General features: G+C 35.1%; 1 protein-coding gene across 3 annotated transcripts; it reads left to right on the forward strand.

Moving 5' to 3' along the window:
* The first annotated feature begins 7,806 nt into the window (after positions 1–7,806).
* On the forward strand, positions 7,807–18,980 carry LOC307163547 (homeobox-containing protein 1). Of its 3 annotated transcripts, none has more exons than XM_079879634.1 (11): positions 7,838–8,030; positions 8,527–8,638; positions 10,110–10,521; positions 10,901–10,986; positions 12,384–12,494; positions 13,336–13,461; positions 14,682–14,832; positions 16,197–16,279; positions 16,426–16,521; positions 17,371–17,492; positions 17,568–18,980. In XM_079879634.1, exons 2-11 carry the CDS (start codon positions 8,560–8,562, stop codon positions 17,709–17,711), a joined length of 1,410 nt encoding a protein of 469 aa, XP_079735760.1. In that variant the 5' UTR covers positions 7,838–8,030; positions 8,527–8,559; the 3' UTR covers positions 17,712–18,980. The 3 variants fall into 3 exon arrangements, with proteins under 3 accessions (XP_079735762.1, XP_079735760.1, XP_079735761.1); XM_079879635.1 differs by having other exon boundaries at positions 7,967–8,030; positions 8,507–8,638; XM_079879636.1 differs by lacking the exon at positions 13,336–13,461 and having other exon boundaries at positions 7,807–8,030.
* Positions 18,981–22,733: the final 3,753 nt, after the last annotated feature.

A 22,733-nucleotide genomic window follows, 5' to 3' on the forward strand; every position in this document is an offset into this window, starting at 1 on the left:
TATATATCTACATAATCATGAAGGTCTCTAGAATCAGCCAAACAAAACAAATCTTACAAGAGATCTATAGTTTTTTGTATACTTAGTCAAAAGTCCAAGCGGCAACTATAGTTGCCGGTGGGCAAATGCCTTGTAAGTACATATATCATGGGAAAATGGGGTGTTAATAGGTTAATAAATCAAGTTTATTGGTCTTGTTTAGTGCATAAACATAACTTAACCCTTTAAATGACATCTCTATATAGATATATTTTTTTCTTCATTCTATTTATTTGTATTTATTTATTTTCATTTATCTTTTTGATACACAATGCCCGGTTATGGCTGCACTTTGTTCTGCACTATGTTCCACAACTTTAACCCTTGTGCGCTGTTCGTTTGCAGTTTACAGTCAGGCTGTTTGGGGTCTGAGAGACCCCAGGCAACAAAATGTTATTTTGTAACAACATATATATTTTAAATAAATGTAATTTTACTCAGTTTATTAATGTTTTTACTCTACATTTGGACATTTTTACTCCACAAAATGTTCAAAAAAAGAAAAGAAAAATTCTCCAAAAAGAAAAAAAAAATTAATCAAAAATTTGCCTTATAAAATACCCACATTTCTAACTTTCATTCATGGGGATAACATGGATAATTTGACATGGTTTAGTGTAAGATTTTTGGCCAAATCTTGGAAAATGCAGTTTTAAAAGTAAAAAAAAAAAAGAAAAATCACTTTAACCAGTAGATGGCTGTAGAGCTCTAAAAGTACTAAAAATTTCAAACTAAAAGACATCTTTTCACAAGTTTTTCCAGTTAGATTCATATCTACATATAATGAAATCACAATTATAACAATAAAAGTTACTTTTTGTCAAAGTTTGGCAGTTTTAGTACTGAAAAAAAAAATCAGTTTTTCAATAATGTTCCATTATGATTAGAATCAAACCTGATCAGGATGTTACAAAGAGAAAAGTTGGAATTTTTAGAGTTTATCATTTATTTCAAACATCTGTTTTTCATATAATTCTACGAATTTAAAGTGTGCCACTTCATTTCTGTCTGTGTGTTCTGTGTTGTTTCGGATTTTGAGGATGAATTTTGTCCATTGATCAAATTCATTTGATTCTAATCTTAATATATAACATTACTGAAAAACAGATTTTTTTTCAGTACAAAAAGTAACTTTTATTATTATAATTGTGTTTTCAGTAGATATGAGTACAACTGGAAAAACTTGTGAAAAGATGTCTTTCAGTTAGTCAAAAAGCAAATAGCAAATAGTGGTGCTCTGCAGCCATCTACTGGTTAAAGTGATAAATTGTTACTTTTAGAACTGCATTTTCCAAAAGATGGGCAAAAATCTTTTAAAAACACTTAACCATGTCAAATTATCCATGTTATCCCCATGAATGAAAGTCAGAAATGTGGGTCAAAAAGACCCTGAACAGCGCACAATGGTTAAGGCAAATGGATTTGTTGTTTGTTGTGTTTTCATATTCAAGAGATTATAAGCTAGATGCAGTTTTTTTGGGGTCTGCATCGAATGTTTTTCGACTTTTATACATAATAAATTTGTTTATGAATAAAGATTGATCTGTTGAAAGCAGTTATTTTGAGATAAATGGCAAATGTTCTCCTCCTATTCATATTTTACATTGAAGGGGTGCATACAACATATTTGCCCACCGGCAACTATAGTTGCCGCACATTCAAATATGATTTTCAAGAAATAAAAAAAAAAACCTGGGGAAAATAAATGCAGAACATGTTCACATAGGACACTATTAACAGGATTATATGCATGAAACCATTCAGAAAAATTTGGGCACAAATGGGTTAACATGTTTTTTTAACAAACCAATGAATAAAAAATGTTTTAAATTTTTTTATGATTTAAAATCCTGTGAAAACCATAATATATGGGTCATTGACGAATAAGGTTTTTAAAAGTGTAAAAAAATAGAATGGAGATATAACTATATTTGAAATTTTTTTTTGTTTACCTAGGTGTTAACAATAAGATTTTGTGGTTTGTACAATCAATTAACACTGTTTTTGTCATTTTTTTACAAGATGGACAAAATTTGTCTCCAAAAAAGTCATTCGGTTTAAATTCAAATTCAAAATTCAAATTCAAAAAGCTTTATTGTCTATCCCCACAGGGGTAGAAAATTGTATTTAGACAAGAGGCTCAACAAACAATATACAACTAACAATACACAGCTAACAACAATACAATACAACAGACAACCACATAATTTAAGATAAACCCCTCCCCTATTTCCTATTTAAAATGTCAACGGCCGTCGGGATAAAAGACTTCTTATATTTGACCTTTTTCGCCAAAGGTACTTTAAATCGTCTACCAGACGGAAGTAAGTCAAATGAGCTGTGCAGAGGATGGGCAGAGTCTGACACAATAGCAGATGCTTTCCTTTTTACTGCCACAATGTAAAGATCAGACAGGGTAGCTTGTTTCTCACCAATAATTTTACCAGCTATATTTATAATCCTTAGAAGTCTATTTTTGCATTTAACGGAAAGAGAGTTATACCAGGATACAATGTTGAAAGTAAGCACAGATTCGATAAGGGATTTATACACCACAATCAGAATATCTTTTTCCACATTAAAGCTCTTCAATTTCCTCAATATGCCTAGACGTTGATATGCCTTCTTAAAGACACTTTCTGAGTGCTTGTCAAATTTAAACTGGGAGTCAATTTCTGTACCCAGATATTTAAAAGATCCCACCTGCTCAACTTCCTCTCCATTAATTATCAAGGGTTTAAAAAATGTGCGTGCATTAATTACCCCGGAACACATTTCTTTGGTTTTGTCAATATTAAGCAATAGAGAACTCTCCTTTGTCCAGGCTATGATAGAGTTGACAAAATCAAAATAAATGTCCAGTGATTGGGTATCTCTCATACATCCCACCAGTGCCATGTCATCTGCATATTTTATCAGCATCAGATTCTCATTATTACAGGTGATCTCAACCATGAGATTCTTAACCATGAATATATCTAAAAATTTTAATTTGCAGATAATTATTCATAAAAAAAATGATTTGACATTGATGTTGAGATAGTATATAGTGTGTACCACAGAAGAAATATTAAATAAAATTATCACTGATCTCATAAATGTAATCATTTTATTGGACTACTCTAAACACTCCAACATATTCAAGTAAAACATTGGACAGGGAAAGGAAAAAAGGGGAAATGTAAAAAAAAAAAAAGCCTTATTTGCTTTATATTTGTATTATTGTAGTTCCTTTAGTTATTAAAAACAATATTACTCCATTTAAATATTTACTATATCGGTTTTACCGAATGACCAAGGCCGGTTATACCGAATGACCATGTCTGCTGCCCTTGACATTATGAATATTTAAGACAATAAACAGACACAAATAGCTTCAAAAGCACATTTTATTGTTAATATAATAGGCTATTAATGTAAAAAGTACTTCAAACATTAAAACATTTTGATATTGGAATGAACATATAACTTGTATCGCAAATTAAAAAATTGAAGCATTTAATTGGTCTTGGAACAAGTGTTTAAATTGTTAAACGATGAGCTGCTAGGCTATAAATTCATGAAAAATGACTAGATAAAGTTCGACAAGACAAACTTTAAAGTTGGATTGAGAGAGACAGAACTGAAATTTCATTTTAAGGTTTCTGAGTGGTTGCTAGGGTGTTACTATGTGGTTGCTAGGGAATTCAGGGTGGTTGCTAGGGTATTCAGCGTGGTTGCTAGGTTGTTGCTATGCAGTTGCTAAAGTATTTGGGGTGGTTGCTAGGATGTTGCTATGTGGCTTCTAACGTAGGTTCTAACGTTCGATCAGCATTGATCCTTGCCCAGAAGTGAGTGGCTTTTTCCTTATTTGATAAAGGCATCTGCAAAGGTAAAATTCAGTCAAAATTATATATTAATATACACTGCACATTTTCTATTAATAAAATGTTGTATTTATGTATTCCAGATATGTACAAATATGACCAACATACATTGCTGTCATTCGATACAACCAGTAAGTCATTCGTTATAACCAAAATTTCAGTTTAACCGAATGACTCTTTTGGTTATAACGAATGACAAAATCTTCACTCAATGCTAACAGGCTGATATCTAGCTGCCTAGCTTGTTAGTTAGCTAGCTAGCTACCAAAAGGACAATCAAACATTTTATATTTAGTAAAAGTTTTTAAAATATTACAACATTATCCATGTTTTATAGCGGTTGTACCGAATGACCCGATATTTGGGGACATGTGTATGAGCAAGTGAAAACATGAATTTTTCTAATAGTTAAGAGAGAGTTACATACTTTGCTTCACAACCATACGGTCCTTTGCAGGTGTCTGAATGATGTCACATCCTGTCACATAATATTGACCACATGATTTGAACCAAAATGGAGCCCTTTATATTGGTTACTCTGAATGACATCAATAAAAATCATTTTTCCGGACATTCTTTCTCATAACAAAGCAACGACTTCTACACATAATTTTAATACCATTTTGCACTATGTTGATATATAATGTTATAAAATCATGCCGGAATAAAAAATATATAAATGTATTAAATTTTAAGATATTTTAATCACAAATGAAATTGCTGTATTGGCCTTCGGACGGTTAAACTGAATGACCTTTTGACACTTCAAAATCTTTAAAATACCTTTATATGTAGTAAAATATAATTAAAACCTTTTGGATTCAGTAAAAGAGATCAAGTTGTACTACCTTACATACTTTGGATGTTACATATTTGTTTTTTTTATTATTATTAAGGCCTTTGGACAAAAAAATGACCCGTCACGTCATTGACCCATATACAAAAAACCGACCAGTATGGCTAGATGAAGAACTTCATTCAAATTGAACTTTAAAGGCCTATCAGAACATGAGGACGTGATAAGATCAACCGTCGAAGGTAGGCTACGACTCTGTAGAAAGAGTAGCCTATGTCAATTTACCCTTATTAGCTGTTCATTCTGATTATGTTCAAGATGGACACGTAGCTCTCCTCTCTGAGAAAATTCAGACTGAAATATATTGATCTATTGATGTTTTCAGATTGTGGAAAAATGTGAGTTTTACGTAATCAGATTACTTTTTTGATGTAACAAGTAGCCTAAAGCATTCAGCATGTATTACAAAATCAGATTACTTTTCTGATGTAACGAGTAAAGTAATGCATTACAATTTACAAGTAATTTCCATTACTAAACATTACTACTCACATTACTTTTTGATGTAGGCTACATGCAAATTACATTCTAATGACACAGATACATTTATTATACAACCAAAAAAAAGTTACTGCAGACAAAGTATTTTCAAGAACAGTCACAGTAATAATATGCAGCCTTTTTTCTCTGTTTTCTCTAGTCACTTAGCACCAATTTGAATTTTTAGGTTTTTTTTGTTGCCTTTCTACTGTATAGGCACAGGCAGCCAAGTTTTATTGAAATCCCATTTTGTATCCCAACCCATTTAAGTGTGGGTTTTCAGTACAGTCTACAAAGTGCTATTTCACGTCACATCAGAAACTGTATAATAACCGTCTCGTTGGACTGCATTGATCTAGTAATGTTTCTTCTGGCGGATAAGGGCTGTTATATTTTCTGTATGGCCAATTTAAAAAAAGAAAAATAAATGAAGAATATTAAAGTGAAAGCTGATGAAAAGTTCAAGGCGCTTCATTTTAAGTAGCCTATTGTTCTTTGTGATGTACTTTTGGCATTCATTTCTGATATATGACTGTATTTATATGACAATTTTTTTTTTTTAGAATGAGTAACTCAGTATCCTATGTGATTAAGGTTAATTGGAACCATTGGTTCATCTTTGATTTGTAAACAATAAGCATTTGTTGCATGCTAATTTGGAGAAGAAAGGAAGTCCAGTTCAGGAGCAGCAACAGCACTAATATCATCCGAAGGAGGATGGTCAGCAGACTACTCTAATATTATTGTCTCCTGGATATTATCTTGATTGTCTTTGCAGGCCGGAGTTGCTAGATGGATCATCCGTTTATGTCTGTGTAAGCTGGCTCACTCATATCAGCCTTTCAAAATGAGATACAGCATTTTCCAGAGGGGCATCAAGATGCACACCAGGCTGGTGATCACCATTAATACAGCTGAGATAGATTTCTCTGTCTCCTGAGGACAGTGCTTTTCATTAAGAAGATGAAAATGAACTGACATCTAAAGGTGAACTGACCCTGCAGTAAAGTTCATAACCTTTTTGAAGACCATGCACCCTATTGCGGTTTATTACGAATGAGATGTCTGTTTAAACTTGTTGTATCACTCATGTTATGCAGCACCTTTTGAGCTATGAAACATTCAAAAAATGAAAATGGTCATGGTACAGTTGCCTAAAGGGAATGCAAATTGACCCGGCATACTGTGATTTTTGAAATATTTATCAAAAACAGGTGTTTATTTGACATTATGAATTCTTTACAAAACTTGTTTCTGACCCTCATCAATGTCATTTTCATACTGTATTTCTTGGTCATAGGATGGGGGGGGGGGGGGGGGGGGAATATTTTTTTTGAATCAACACAGTATTTTTGGATATATTTTTGTCAATAATACTTATTTTGTTGAAACTTTATGGATTGCTTAAAAATCAGTTGACTTTTTTGCACCAACCCTGTGTTTGAATATGCATATCTCCCAACTATATAGGTGAAAGGCCTATGTGAAAAGACAGCTGAAGGCCACAAAAAAAAAAAAAAAGGAAGGTGCAAACTCTGGCCAAAAGTTATGCTTAGAAAGGTGCACATCTTATGTGGAAAGTTCTGTCTCTGTCTGGAAGGATCATTTTCACGTGTTCTGTGAGAAATGTGGGTAGTGAAGGTTCAGACTTGCCTATACTTTACATTAGATCTAAATTAGTTAGAGTTTGTTTAGAAAAGGTACAACAGCATTTTAAATAGAATAAATGTAATCTTTTGTGATGCATAAAGGAAAGTGGACAAATAAGCATGTTTGATATATTAAAAACATTTTTGGATCATCAATTATTTTAATTATTTAATTAAAGAAAATCATTAAATCCAACATAAATCCTCTTTGTGTATTTAGTTTTTATTGGTTCATGCATTCTAGGGTTAAAAAGAAAAATTTCCATAAAAGAGAACACATTGTTGGTTGTTCGTTCATGTCAGCTAATTTAATGTTAACAAATGGGACTTATTTTTTTATAAAAATGCATTTTATCCAATAGGCTATAATAAAATAGTATTACATATGGAAGTAAAATATATGGCGTCTAAATTATTGTGTTGATAATTAAATATTTTAGTAATTATGTGGATTTGTTTATTTGTATTTAGGCTAATTTTATTGTTTTAGTCTATGTCTTGATTTATGTTTTTGTTTTTCATTCCTCTTGTAGAAGCCTCAATTTGATTGTGCTGGTGGCTCATCTTGCACAATGCAATAACTAAATGATACAGGATTAATATAAATAAAAAACAAAGATTTATTTGTGGTCAGCAGTATGAACCTCATTTCGACAGTGCAAGTAACATTCCTGGTGCATCATAAACATTCACATTGCTGTGTGCAAAAGAGGAACGCATAAATCCATACAGAATAGCAGTCCTGCGAAATCTGACAAACGTAAACAAACTTGACAAAAAGTACATACATTTTATATTTCACATCTACTACCGAAAATTTGCCCAAAGAACTTGCAAAATCTTTTTACATGTCATTAAAGATAGTATGGGAGTCTCTTCTGGCATCAACTTCCTGCATCCACATGGGACTGTCGCTGCGGGTTGAGAGGTCAATTGTTGACTTCCATATATCCAGTAATATTATGCTGCGGCATCCCAGGACAATGTGACCCTCCTCGGATCACCTTCATTAGCTAGTTGAAGCTCCTCGGAGTGCAAGTGAGCGCACGGGAGGGCCAGGATTACACCCAGGGTGTGCACCGACCGCTCTCCAGCGGCACCAGCTCAACTCCGGCTGCAGTTTGACGGTAGCGCGGGGAGGTAAGGCGGATAACTGCGTGATGGGCATAGGCTATAGCTTTTCATGCTAGCGGCATTACAGTTACTTTAGCGCTCTGTGCATCAAAGCTGTGCTACTATGAAGGCATCTCATACCCGCACTCATAAGTGATATTGTGAGACGCGAATCCGTTACAAAAACTAAAGCAGCGCATTTGTTTGTAGAAGTGCATGACTTTTACGCGTTGTCTGCCAGAAGTAAAAGCCGTGCCAAAGTCAGTGGGTTCAGCTGCAAGTGTGAAAACAAAGGCGAAGATAATTCATTTTTGTATGCAGTTGCACAGCAGCGCGTGCCCGCTGGGGCTAGCCAGTTAGCGCGAGCCTGACACAAAATAAAATCATGATTACAAACGTGCTTTATCTGTTATTGAAGGTCTTTATTAAAGCAGACGTAGTCGAGTTGTTTGTATCGTTACTCTAGCATGAATAACCGACACATGCTGACTGGCTGTTAGTAGTTATTGTGATGTTTTGACAGCCCCCCTTGTCCCCTGCGGGTGACTCCTCGACCATGCGACAGTGGTGCCTTCCTGCTGTGGCTCCACGCGCAGAACCGCTCCCAACGGGCCGATTATCACCTCAAATATCAGGTAGGGCAACAAATATGATGTGAAGCATTTTTTTTAAATGAAGATAATCAAGCTAGATGTGCATTTCCTGAAGGAATGTCAGTGTTTGCAACTGCAAGGTAGTTAAAGAACAGTACTAAAGTACAAGGATAGATAGATAAGAATGATAGGCTATATGAGATTGGCAGTAATGTAAAATATAGAAGAATAACTAGATGTGTCCAGTGTACCTTTTGGATTTCACCAATATAAATATAAAAATAGAATATTAAAAAAGGTGTCTTTATTTATTCACCCTTCATGTTATTTCACACCTTTGACTGTTTATTCTGTGGTACAAAAAAAAGTGAATTTTTAAAGAATCCTGCTCACTTTATTATATAATGAAAGTTAATGGGGACTGGGGCTGTCAGGCTCCAAAATGAGAAAAAAGTACCATACAAGTATAATTAAAGCTTGTGTGATGTATTCCAAGTCTTATGGAATAGCTTTGTGTTATTCAGTTCAATTCAATTTTTATTTGTGTAGTGCTTTTACAATACATAGTTTCAAAGTGTAAGGAACATAGTTCAACATTCTAAACTTTAAGTAAAAAAACAAAAACAAAAATCCATATTATTATCTTCTTTTTCTTCTTTTTTCCTGTGCAAAAAAGACCACAAGCCCCTTCTCCATTCATAATGCGCTCTGTTTGTTTGAGCATTCCAACCAACCTGACACAGCAACACTGGCTCAACTAATGGCATGAGTTTAGGGGAGGGACATCTGTTTTCCTGACCAATAGTAGATTTTTGCTGTTCTATAGTGCCCACCCACATTTCGGCGGCTTTGGTTTCGAAAGTATTTTTCTTATACATTTTTTCCCATAGGAATTTAAAAAAAAAAAGAGTCTTAGTTTAAGCCTCATAAGCCACTAACCAAACCAGCTGTGAGGTGATTGTGAACTTTTAAAAACAAATTCCAAAAACTTGGAATTTTTGTCCACTTTTTAAATACTTTTTTGGCTTCAAATCAAAGTACAAGACTGTGTAACAGCTTTAATGAAGGAAATATTAATGCAAAATATTTTAGTTGTTTGAGTGTTGGGAAATTGACTTCTACATTTGCAGTGCTTCATGAGAGTTTGTGGCACAATTTGCTTGTTCAATTCTCTGATTGGTGGAGATTTCTCTGCAGAATCATGGGTAATGTAGATGTTCACTAGGTATTCTGCTGTTAAATGCGATTCTTTTTATAAGGGAGCTGTTGGCTTCAACAGTATTAAACACCATTGATTGAACAACCTTGTAGTTCACAGTTACTCTGTCTTTAAAGGTTTATAAGTTGTCATAAGAAATCAATCAATTCTTACTCCCAGAACCCCACTGTTCTGCTATTTTTGTTGTTGTGGTGACATTAGTGGTGCAGAAACTACACACTTCTCATCTGATGTTTAATATAAAATCAAAACAACATAATTTGCTGATTTTTTTTGTCTTTTCTTCTCCCGCAGATGTCAGGATGGAGTGTTGTGATGTGGAGCCACGCTATACCATTGAACAGATCGACTTGCTCCAGCGTTTAAGGCTGTCAGGGATGACCAAACCTCAGATCATTCAAGCCCTTGAGTCTTTAGAGAGGCTTGATCCAGACCATCGAGCCCCATGCTGCAACAATCACTCGGCCCCACCCAGCGCCCCTACCTCCGCAACCCCTGCTGCCCCCTCGTCCTCCTCCTCTTCCTCCTCCTCTCTTACCTCAGCCACCACACAGACCCCTGTCATAGATGCTGCATTATCACCCAGCAACAGCTACGATGCCTCGCCTCCACCCCTGTACCCACCCAGCGGAGTTCAGAGGTCGTTTAGTTACGACTTGGCAGAAGAAGACTGGGATCTGGAGGAGAAGGTGGAGGAATACATGAGGTATTTTTTTTATGAGAGCACTTTATCAGCTGCTTCTGTGGGATTCTCTTCTCTGGTCTACTGAGAGGTAGAGATTAATATAACAGCTGATTATGACAGTGAACGTCCCTGAGCAACAGTGTAATTTTCCTAGAACAAGAGCCCTTTCTGAATCAGGTCAGGTGGACAGTTGGCTCAGATGGATGCTTTTTGTAGATTTTCTTGTAACTGCTTTGGGTCTGCCACATAATATTTTCCCCATTTAAACATATATATATAATGCAAAACCCCACGTTTTATAAAATCTTTTAAAGCAGCTGACGTTTTTAATGCTTAAGGTAAATTAAAACCTAAGGTTTTGACTTTGTCAATGTTATGCTTGTCTTTGTTTGGACTGTAGGAGAGACAGTAACCTTGTGAAAGAAGAGATAAAGGCTTTTCTCAATAACAGAAGGATCTCACAGGCAATTGTTGGACAAGTCACAGGTACTCTGAATGCTTTCAGTCTCGCAATGGAAAAAACAGTGTACATGTTCATTTTCTAATAATGCAAAACCATCAGAGAATGGGTAACAAAGTATTTTTTTTACTAAAACCATTTAACCTATATTCATTTACTGTACATTCACAAAGTATGAATTATTTCCTGTGCTGAACAGGAGAAATATATTAGTAATGTTTTTATTTACTTGTACATCAAGAATGTCAGACAGGGAAAATCTAGGCCAACCACAACTTCGATAACCAAAACATTGACATGGAGGAAAAATTCAGCAAGCATGTGAAACTGATAATATCTTGCTGCAAAGAGGTCAGAGCTGATGAAACATTCGCATAGAGAAGATGGATATTGAACATGACTGCACAACAAACTTGCTTTAGTCTGTGGAAGCAACTGATTGCAAGTTCAGTTTGCATTTTCATCCCTTAGTTAATACTTTTCCCATTACTTTAACACAGATTATACTATACAGTGAAAGATCAACACTGGATATTATAAGTTACACAGAGTACAAATGTTTTTACTATCAATAATCAGATTATTTTGAGGACATATGCTTTTTTGGACTCATAATAGTGTGCTTGTTTGAAATTAAAGTTAGTTGGAAGTCAATATCACATGCAGGACTTTTATTTAATTTTACTTCAACAATATTTAAAAAATGGCTTGAGCCTATATATTTATATAAAACCACACCAATTGAACGAAGCAATGCCATTTTAGCAATATGCACGTACTATTATAGTTTTTATTAGTATTTTGAATTAGCTTTTATATTTTCAGTTTTCATTTTTGTTGTTATTTTGCTTTTGTCAGTTTTTGGAAACCTGTTTCAGCAAGATTTCATTTGTTCATTAAGTTAACTACATTAGTTAACATAATCTAACAATGAAAAAATATTCTAAAGAATTTATTAATATCATTTAATGTTAATTTCAACATTTACTAATTCATTATCTGTTTCAAAAGTTGTATTTGTTAATGCTATGTAACGGACCTGAGCTAACATGAGTTGTATTTTTATTAACTACCATTAAAATAGATGAATAAATACTGTAACAAATAAATTGCTCATAGTTAATGTATTGACTTACGTTAACTATTGGAAACTTATATTAAAGTGTTACCTTTCTGTAATATCACTTTTTAAGTTTTTTTAGTTTTAGTTCAGTTTTATTTCCAGCTAGTAATTTTAGTGCATCAACTTAAACTTATTTTAGTTAGTTGCCAAACCAACATAATTTTAGTTTTTTTCATCTAATATTTCTATTTTGTTTTATTTAAATGAACAAAAATGTCTTTAATAGTTTTAGTTTTAGTTTGGTTTTATTCTGGTCTTTTCCTGTCATTTCCTTTTGTATGACTGTGTGATCTTCTGCAGGTATCAGTCAGAGCTACATCTCCCAGTGGCTTCTGCAGCAGGGGCTTGAGATGAGCGACTCCAAACGCAGGGCGTTCTATCGCTGGTACCTGCTGGAGCGTAACAGCCCAGGTGAGTTGTGCTTCCTCAGCAGGGAGACGACTTTCCAAAAACAAGGGCGTGGCCTGAATTTTAGGCTTGGGGCTGGCTTATGTTCAAGTTTTTTATTTATTTTTTATTTTTTGGGTCTTCACTTGCCATTCTGCCATATCTTCCCTATATAGTTTGCACGGTCCTTGAGGGCTTTACATTTGAAAATTCAGTGTTTGATAAAGACCATATATTGGAAGGACATGCTATGTCGCCGCACCGAATTGAAATGAAATCAACTGGTGTCATTTCCCATCAGTTGTGCGCTTAGGTTAATGCTGTTCTTGGCACATCCAAGAAGTGTAGGTTGCAATCAGAAATTAGCTTTAAAGCCTTTTAGGCTGTAACACCGCCAACACTCGCATCATCTCGCATTTATAATACAGAAAACATGTTGATGTTTGAAGGAGCTAATTAAGTAATGTGACGCCCTCCAGGACCACTTCTGCTCTTCATCTCCCAGGTTTGACCCTCTTCTGTAGCTCTCAGTCCTGATCCTGGGTTTGTCAAATGCTGGTTTTCATGTCCTCTTTGCACTGAAGTGCAATTAACACCCGACCCTACTAACAAAGCCCTGAGCATGACGCTTTTACATTCTCTGCGGCGCTAGAAAATTGAGCATGGCTCCAAGAACCTAATCACGTTGAATGTCTATTAACGCTGCTATCTACAATTAATTTTTACTTACTTTAACGATCTACAAGGAGTTTCATTGAACACTATGTTAATATTTGTTTACGGTCATCACCATTAATTGCAAGTTTTCGGCCTCTCGAAGGGGCCCTAGTTAACACAGTTTTCTGATTGCCCAAATGGGTTAAAGGAATCAGATGGAGTGAAAACCAGCATGCTCAGGTCCCCAGGAGCAGGACTGACACTCCCTGGAATAGGCAGAGAGAACTGCTGATGCACCTCCTCCCCTGGTACTCTGCTCACCAAGCCCAGTCAGGTAACGTCCACGCAGCAGGGAAACACTGCTTAAGTTTACTTCAGTACAATGGTTTGGGAAATTAATATTTGTTCTCTTTGAGTCTTAAATCACCTTTTCACTATCTCCAACAAACATTACACCAGAAGTCATTCATTTCCAATGGAGAGTCGTATGGGAGCTGCGTAGAATTTTTGGATCCTATTTGCACATTAAAATATTTTAACTTTTGTGGCTAGACCTGACCATATATGATGTATTTTTTTTGAGTGCAAGTTGAGAGTTACAGTACCAATAGTTTTGCACTAAAATGCGATTCTTTAAACACTACATAAATCATTTTCTGAAATAATTATTATGTAATGATGATTTTTTAGTTGATTAACCATAGAAAACCTACTATGCTTCAGTGTTTTTTAGTATCATTTGAGATACTATTATAGTTTTTAATAAAATTATTTAAATTGTTTTTATTTATATATTTTCCAGTTTCATTTACATTTTTTGGTCAATGGTTTAGTAATTTTGTTTTATATTTTTGACATGTCTAATTATTATTTTTTTTATTCATTCTTATTTCAATTTTAGTTATTTTTGAAAACTATTTTAGTAAACTAAATTAAAATAAGAAATCTTGCCTTGGCAACTAGCTGAAATAAAATAAGTTCTTTTTTTTTTCTTTCTTTTTTTTTCTTTTTTTTTTTCAAGTAAAGAACGTTTTTTATGGTTTTAGTTTACAATAATAACCCTGCTATGCTTTTCTTTTAGACGTATTGACAGTCATTTTTGCGTTGTATGGAAAATAATCAAACACTTTTATTCTTCACGACCAATATGTAAGCTCTGTGCGAATTCTATGCGAATGTCAGAAATAGTGGAAAGATGGCTTTAAAGTCTTTTAGAATGGCTCTTTAGACTTAAAGGGATAGTTCATCAAAAATAACACCTTTGTGTCATTCTAAACCTTTATGATTTTCTTTCTTGTGTGGAACACAAACTGAGAATTTTAACAGAAAATGAAATGCAATGAAAATGGATGGGGACCAGGAACAGCTATGGCTGGTCCTTTTGTGTTCTATGAAAGGAAGACAGTCATGCTGGTTTGGAACAACTTTAGGGTTAGTAAATGACACAATTTGTATTTTCTGGTGAACCATCCCTTTAGTTTGTATTTAGCTACATGTGCAGTGAATTCATATTCTACTGTTATTTTGGTTTGTGTGCAATAATGTTCATAACAGGCACCACGTTGTCCATGCGTTCACTGGTTAAAGAGGAGCCCGACTGGAGGTTGGCTGCAAGCCCCGCAGACAGGGCAGCGGTTGGGCCTTTTAGACTGCGCAGAGGTAGTCGCTTCACCTGGAGAAAAGAGTGCCAGTCAATCATGGAGAGGTAAATGACAGAGCATTACTGTCTTTGGCACTATACGGATTGTAATAGTTTCTCAGGGTGACATCTGTAAAAGAACATATGCATGGCTCCTTTAAGATAAAACTCACAAAGACAAATACATGCTGCAGTTAAAGGTGGTCTAAGCGATGTTGGGTGAAGTCACTTCTTGTTGACGTTCAAAGTATCGTCAAACAAAACGGAGGCTAGCTCGAACCTCTCCCTCCTCCTCATCCCATCCCCTCCCCCTCCCTTCCGTGCTTCCTGAAATAGTTATGAACCATTTAGAAAAACCAAACTGGATTTCCCCACCTGTCCAGCAAAAACAGAGCCACCTGAATGTCGGATTGGAAGCCCTTCTGCCGGCGGAGTTCTCATCACCTTTTTAACGCTTTTCCGATGTAAATTCAGGACTTCGCGCATTCCTTCTCCTTTTCCCTCTTCTTTGTTATTTGTTCATCGGAAAGTCGTCTCTTTGGTCGTGTGTCGGCCATGTCAAAATTCTCAAGAATATACATTTTTAATGTTAGTCGTTGTCATTGTCTAGGACATCTCTCCTCTAGCTAACTTCCCTCTTCACGCTTCCCTCTCCTCCACTCCCCACACCCCCCTTCATGTGCACGCGCACTAACCCCCCCACCCCCAAATCATTCTTGTCGGTTATTGGCTGGAACACTGTTTGTTATGTTTCGTGGTCCAGGCTGGGCCAGTTTGTTTTTCTTGCCGTTTGTGGAGCCTGGGCTGTCTACAGAGATCGTGTTTTTTTTACAGTGTGTTCAGGGGACAGGCAGCTAGCGGATAGTGAGGAGATGTTTGCTGGATGTGACAAAAAATGTTTTGGCCTAAAAAACGCGTGACATCGCTTAGAGCACCTTTAAATACGGTCCTCGCTCTTCTTTCAAGTGCTTAATCACGCCTTTTACACATAAGAGACTATTTATGGGAATATTTATAGTACAATGAATTCACTCCAATTTTGACATATTATCAATTAATATAAAAAAAAACAAAAAACAATAACCATCCATCCAAACAGGATTTTTGATTTACTGTTGGAATTCTGAATTTATTGTCTTTTTAATTTCATAGTGAGGTATGGTGACTGTTCCCTTAAAAGTGGAACATTTTCTCCATTCGCAAGCATTTTTCCACTTAATGTGATTGTCATAAATGTTGTGAATAAAAGTAGCCTATTTAATTAATCATTTACATTACATTTATTCATTTAGCAGACGCTTTTATCCAAACGACTTACAAATGAGAACAATAGAAGCAGTTAAACTAACAATCAGTGTTCTAAGGCCGTTACTGTTTCCTATTGGTTGGTTTCCAAGACTTGTTCTGATTCACTGTGTTTGCTCTCATAGTTTCTTTATAGAGAATCAGTATCCTGATGAGGCCAAAAGAGAGGAAATTGCCAATGCCTGTAATGCTGTCATTCAAAAACCTGGTAAGTGATTGCAATCAGTATCTAAGCCGCCTAAGAACCAGACCAGTCATATCATAGCCATGCCATATTTGTTACAAATGTACCCCTGCCTCACTGAATGCCAATTTACTTTAAATGATGAATTTCTTGCATAAATGTTGTTTCAGGATGCAAACTGTCAGAATTTGAACGAGTCACTGCGCTCAAAGTGTACAACTGGTTTGCCAATCGGAGGAAGGAGATGAAGAGACGTGCCAACATAGGTGAGACTGTAACAATCGTAGTCTGACTCTCGTTGATATAAGTGACACAAGAATCAGAAGTTTATCTAGGATGCCTAAAGTTTTAGTTTTTTCCTCCAGTACTCCTTGTGGAATATTTCACACATTAAGCCTCCAAAACCAATATTACAGTAACAAAATCACATAGTGCCTGTCTGTGGGCTGTCTATTTGTGTGATTATGAAGTACCGTTCAAAAGTTTTCAATTCAATTTTTAATGTTTTTTGAAAAACCAAGGTTAAAATGCATAACAAACAAGCAATACAGTAAAAACAGTAAAGAACTGTTACAATTTAAAAATATCTTTTACGTTTGAATACATTTTAAATGCATTTTATTCCTGTGATGGCAAAGCTGAATTTTCAGCATCATCATCACTCCAGTCTTCAGTGTCACATGAAGCTTCAACAATCATTCTAATATGCAGATTTGTTGTTCAAGAAACATTTCCAATTAGTTGTGCTGCTTAATATTTTTGTGGAAACCATGATGCATTTTTTCAGGATTCTTTGATGAATAGAAAGTTTAAAAGAGCAGCATTTATTTGAAGTAGACATCTTTTGTAACATTATACATGTTTTTACTGTGACTTTTAATGAATTTATTGCATCCTTGCTAAATTAAAGTATTCATTTCTATAAAAAAAAATCTTAGTGTATAATCCCGTGACTTGTGGACAGGCAATTACATGTTTTTTTTGTTGTTTTTATTGGAAGCATTCATTTCAGTTTGAGACATTCTTTATTTTTCTTGACAGGAAAGCCTTTGCAGGATTTTTAAACTGTCATCGTTATCTCTTTATACTAAACGCTTTCTCTCTGTTTCACTCAGAGGCTGCCATACTCGAGAGCCATGGGATAGAGGTGCCGAGCCCCAGCTGCCACTCTAACAGCGAAGAGGTTGAGACTCAGGAGTTTGGAGATCAAGTCATGAGTCAGCGTTTCTCTGAGCAGGTTGTTGTAAATGCACTATTCGGACTGCTTTTGTGGTCAGGATTGTTTGTTTGAATGTGATGGGTTTGTTTCCAGGAGGATCTCTCCCAGAGAAAAGACATTGAGCCAGAAGGTGCCATGCTACCTCCTGTGGAAGTGGTGTCTCTTCCAAGCCCGGCCTCTCAACTCATGGAGCGGAAACTGGATGAATCGAAAAGAGAGGCTATTGATGACGATTAAGCGATGAGCCGCGTCATACTTTTGTTCCAAAGTGGCTTGACGTGGCTGTTTCCAGCCAAGCCTGACACACTCAATTCTCTGGTGCCTCTAGTGGTAGGGAGGCCACTCTATGTATCTACAGTAATCACGCTTGTAGTAACGGCAATATTTACTCTATATAGTATATTGTGCATTCCAAGACCGTCTTAACGCTTCCTGCGAAAGGGAAAGATGCATAAGGTGCAAACTAGTAACTTTCTTATCACGCTAAAACTGTTTTCTTTCATTTCTCATATACAGCAGTTTCACCTGGTATTATCTCGAGCGAGCAGTCTAGAGAAACCTGCAGGACAGGTGTTTAATTTGACAGAAGGGGCGCACTGAACCCAGTTAGGAGTCTGTGTGAATTTTAGGAGCTGAACAGTCTCTTAGTTGTCATATGCAATAGTTAAAGGACAAGATGGGACATATACACCCCTGATAGATACACAAACTCAGGTAGAACCAAACTTGGCAGTTGAATGAGAAGATCCGTTTTCACCATCATGGAAATCAAAAAGTGTTTCTCACAATAATGGTTCATTGTGTAGAAATGTGACTTGTCAAGCTTACCAAACTGTACATATTATTTTTCACTTCTTTTTTTCAGGTGTAATCTGAAAGTAATATTCAGATGATCATGGCTCTCTTTTTGTATACTCAAAGCTCTTTGTATCCAGCCACTTAAGCTATACTGACCCTGACTAGTGTGAGGGGTCTAAAATGCTTCAGAAGTTTTCCCCCTTAAGTATTATTTGCTATAAGCATCATTTACTTACCTATTTAATAATGCAGTATGTAAAACTAAAAGTATAATATCAGCATCTAATGCAACAAGCTGCTTTTCAATGAATTGACATATACAGTTTGATTTTCTGCATTTTAACGAAAGCCAAAGCTCGGCCAAGTTGTAAAACAATGCATTTTACATGAACATAGTCAAATGGACTAAACGATTGCTTACGGCACATCAACGTGCCGCGGTGAGAAATGCTTTGAGCGTGTAAAGGCTTTAAGCTGCCCGGTATGATTATTCTGGCCTATCAGCTTTGTACACACACAGGATATGATGCTGCACGCTGTCAAGGCCCCCTTACTGTGTGCTTTTTTCCTAATGACAAAACAATAAAATGAATAGACAAATGTAGTGTTGAGTTTGAGTTCAATTTATAAATTGTGACCCTGGATCACAAAACCAGTCACATGTCGCACGGCAATAGCCAACAATACGTTGTATGGGTCAAAATTATCGATTTTTCTTTTATGCCAAAAATCATTAGGATATTAAGTAAAGATCATGTTCCATGAAGATATTTTGTACATTTCCCACTTATTTTTGTGAGTGCAGCACAATCGCGAACATAAATGGACAACTTTAAAGGCGATTTTCTCAATGTTTCGATTTTTTTTGCACCCTCAGATTCCAGATTTTCAATAGTTGTATCTCTGGCTAAATATTGTCCTATCCTAACAAACCACTCATCAATGGAAATATTATTTATTCAGCTTTCAGATGATGTATAAATCTCAATTTCAAAAAATGTACCTATGTGACTGGTTTTGTGGTCCAGGGTCACAATTATTTTTTTTAAGGTAAAACTTGCATTACTGGGCATGATGTTTGGGGTCGGTAAGATTTTTTTTTAATTGTTTCTGAAAGAAGAGTCTTGTGCTATTGGGCCACCATATTATGCTCAACAAAATTGCATTTATTTGATATAAAATTCAGTAAAAACAGTAATATTGTGAAATGTAATAATACATCACAATATTACTATTTAAAAGAACTGTTTTCTATTTTAATATATTTTAAAACATCATTTACTCCTATGATGGCAAAGCTGAATTTTCAGCATCCATTACTCAAGTTGAAATAGAATTTTTTTTTTATATATATATTCTAAATGTCTTTACTGTCACTTTTGATCAATTTAAAGCATTCTTACAAAATAAACGCATTCAAAAATATTTGTTTAAAAAAAATCAATCCAAGATATGAATACTCCTACTGACTTCCACTTTCTTCAAAATGTAATCCAAAGTAAAAATGTATGATGTATACTTTGCCGACCTACATAATCCTGTCAAATAAATTGCGCTTAGTCTGTTTTAAATTTGTTTTTATTGTGACTGCAGCCTTTTACAGTGATATTTACTGTTGTTTACCTTGTATTAAAGGTACATTTGATTTTGCTTTTCATTTTAGACTCAAATGTGATTGGCTTTTGAAAATCTTGTATAGCAATAATAGCCTACAGCTTGTGTGTACGTGCTTAACTATATTTTGGGGACAAATTTGTACCCAGAAGTGACCAAAACCTAATTTGTAAATCAAATGACGTCCTCGTTTGTAAATCTGGTATAAAAATAAAGTAATTAAAGATTTTTTTAAATGCAGAAAGTTTTGTGTGATGGGTAGGTTTAGGGGTATAGGGTTAGTGTAAGAGGATATAATATACAGTTTGTACAGTATAAAAACCATTACGTCTATGGAATGTCCCCATTTAGATAGCCAAGTAAACGTGTGTGTGTGTGGTGGACAACACCAGCTCTACAGTGGGATGCTGATTGTGCTGCAGTCGCCTACTTGCTTTTTTAAGCAAAAGCAAAAGGTTTAACCTTCACTAAAGGTATGTTTCATGTTGACTAGGCTATATCACTTCTTTCTCTTCAGACTTATTATTCCAAACAATACGCTAAATGGGTGGTCGGTGGTTCAGCCTGTTGTGTGTTTATATCCAGTTTATCCAAGACTGCGGGTTGACTGTTTAATGCCAGTTTAACTTTCCTGATGTCGACCGCTGTCAGCCGTCCTGTTTTCTCTTTACATTCTTCTCAGCTTACAGGAAACGTTCCCACAACTTTCATGTTTTGTAACGGTTATGTAAATATTAAGTTATTAATATTTACATAACCGTAACAAAACATTAGTGAACATAAATAAATAACATTTATACAACGTTCTTAAAATTATAATATGGCATTGATTGGTTGTGTTGCTGTCCATGGTACTGCAGGTGCACGTGCGTCAGAGCAACACTGTGTAATAGACACTGTCGTAGGCTACAATTGGAGGGGAGTTATAAATCCCGTCAAATATTACTGGAACTTGATCTCGAAAAATGAACAGAAAACTCTAACAGAGTCTCGAAAAATATAATCATTCTGAATGGTTGTTTGCCACAGGGAAGATGGATTGTGGAAAATTAGACGACTTCACAATCAAGGCGTTAGGAGTGTTTACACAAGAACGGCTAAATTGCCTCGCCAAGCATTATTGTGGCGAATCCATCATCGCAAACAAGTGGCAAGTAGTCTGCAGCTCACTGTCTCTCCCTTTAAATACACTCACAAATATAACAAAAGTATTTTGCTACAGCTAGTCAAGATCATTTTCACATTATTGTAAACTAAATAGCCTAATAAACAAACAGTGTATGTGTCCGCTGCTTCATGATAAATAGGTTACTGTCACTTTAAGGACAATTTTGTTATTTTCAACCTAATGTGCTACATATATGTGGAAAGCTTATGCGTCAACTATAATCATTAATTGTTGTAAATAAATGTTTATTACTGGTCATTTCTTTGTTCTAATGTGTCTGTTAGGTCTAAGTGTCTTTAGAGCTGATGGCAACATCACAGTTGCTTTTCTTTTTTCTTTGGACTGGTGTGTGAGGCTGATAACACATGGTCAATAGCTGGGGATTGGGCTGAGAAGAACCTAACAAGTCATGTATTTTACACGCGCATTTCTCAATATCTTGACTGGATTAAGAGCTCCATGGCCAATTAATCTGTGGTATCAACAATATTATATTCGGTGAAATTAAAAGCTATTAAGTTATTAAATTGACTTTTTTTTATTGTTAGTATTAATATTATCTTAATTTGTCATGACAAAGAAACTCAAGTCTTATTAATGATAGAACTGCTTTTCATTTGAGTTATAGTTAAGGTGATTTTTGTGTAGGCCTTTGTCATTGTACTATACCTCTCTCAATGAAAGTAAAATTACAATTCCATTTCGCTGGGTGATTTTAGCTACAAATAAATTGTAACTATTGAAACATGAAATTACTTAAAAAAAAACATCAGCATAAAGCAGTGCTTCTCAACAACAATAACAACAACAACAAAAAAATCTGATTTACTTGTAGCACTTTGGTCAGCAGTTGTTGTTTTTAAATGTGCTTTATAAATAATGATTTATTTAATAACTGCATGATTTCACTCTTGATTTAATGTTTTATTTTTTTATATAGATTAGAGTTAGAATATTTTAGTATATTAATAATAATTTATCCATTTAAATACATCTAAGTCATCCTGTCGGCCCCTTGGAAGTTATCTGAGGCCCCAGTTTGAGAACCACTGGTATTTATGGGATGATTTCTCAGAACATGACCAGTAGAGGGCAATGATGTTTATAATGTATCTGTTGATATAGCTAATACGAGGATGAGACACTATTATCAGTGTATCATGTACAGTAGGGCAGTTTGCATATCGCTCAAGGCTGTCTTCACTAATTGTAAGTCATTATCAGTGCTGGGCAGTAACTGATATGTAATCTGAAGTACATAATCAGATTCCAAAAAATATATGCTTGTAATTAGATTATATTAAATTTTTACAATATTCATAATCAGACTAGAGTAACGTTTTTATTGATTACATAAACATGATTACATGATTTTATTGATTCTCATTCATTCTTATTTTTTTTATCTTTAAAATTGTCCTTTCTAAAACAGCCTATTGCTTATGCATGTCTTTCAGTTTTGTGGAATTGCACAAGTCAAAGGCCACACTGCATAAAAAAAATAAAATATAGCCTAACTGTTTTTTGTTTGTTTTATTTTGATTGTTTTTATTGAAAATGTTTACATTTTTATGGTTTAATTTTAATTACCTTTTCATCAACTTACGAACCCCCTGCAGTTCCTTCACAAAAACGAGTTTGGGAAACCTGACGTAATTGAGATTTTGTTGATGAAAGGG

This window comes from Squalius cephalus (genome assembly GCF_949319135.1).
Source record: "Squalius cephalus genome assembly, chromosome: 8".
Lineage (NCBI taxonomy): Eukaryota > Metazoa > Chordata > Actinopteri > Cypriniformes > Leuciscidae > Squalius > Squalius cephalus.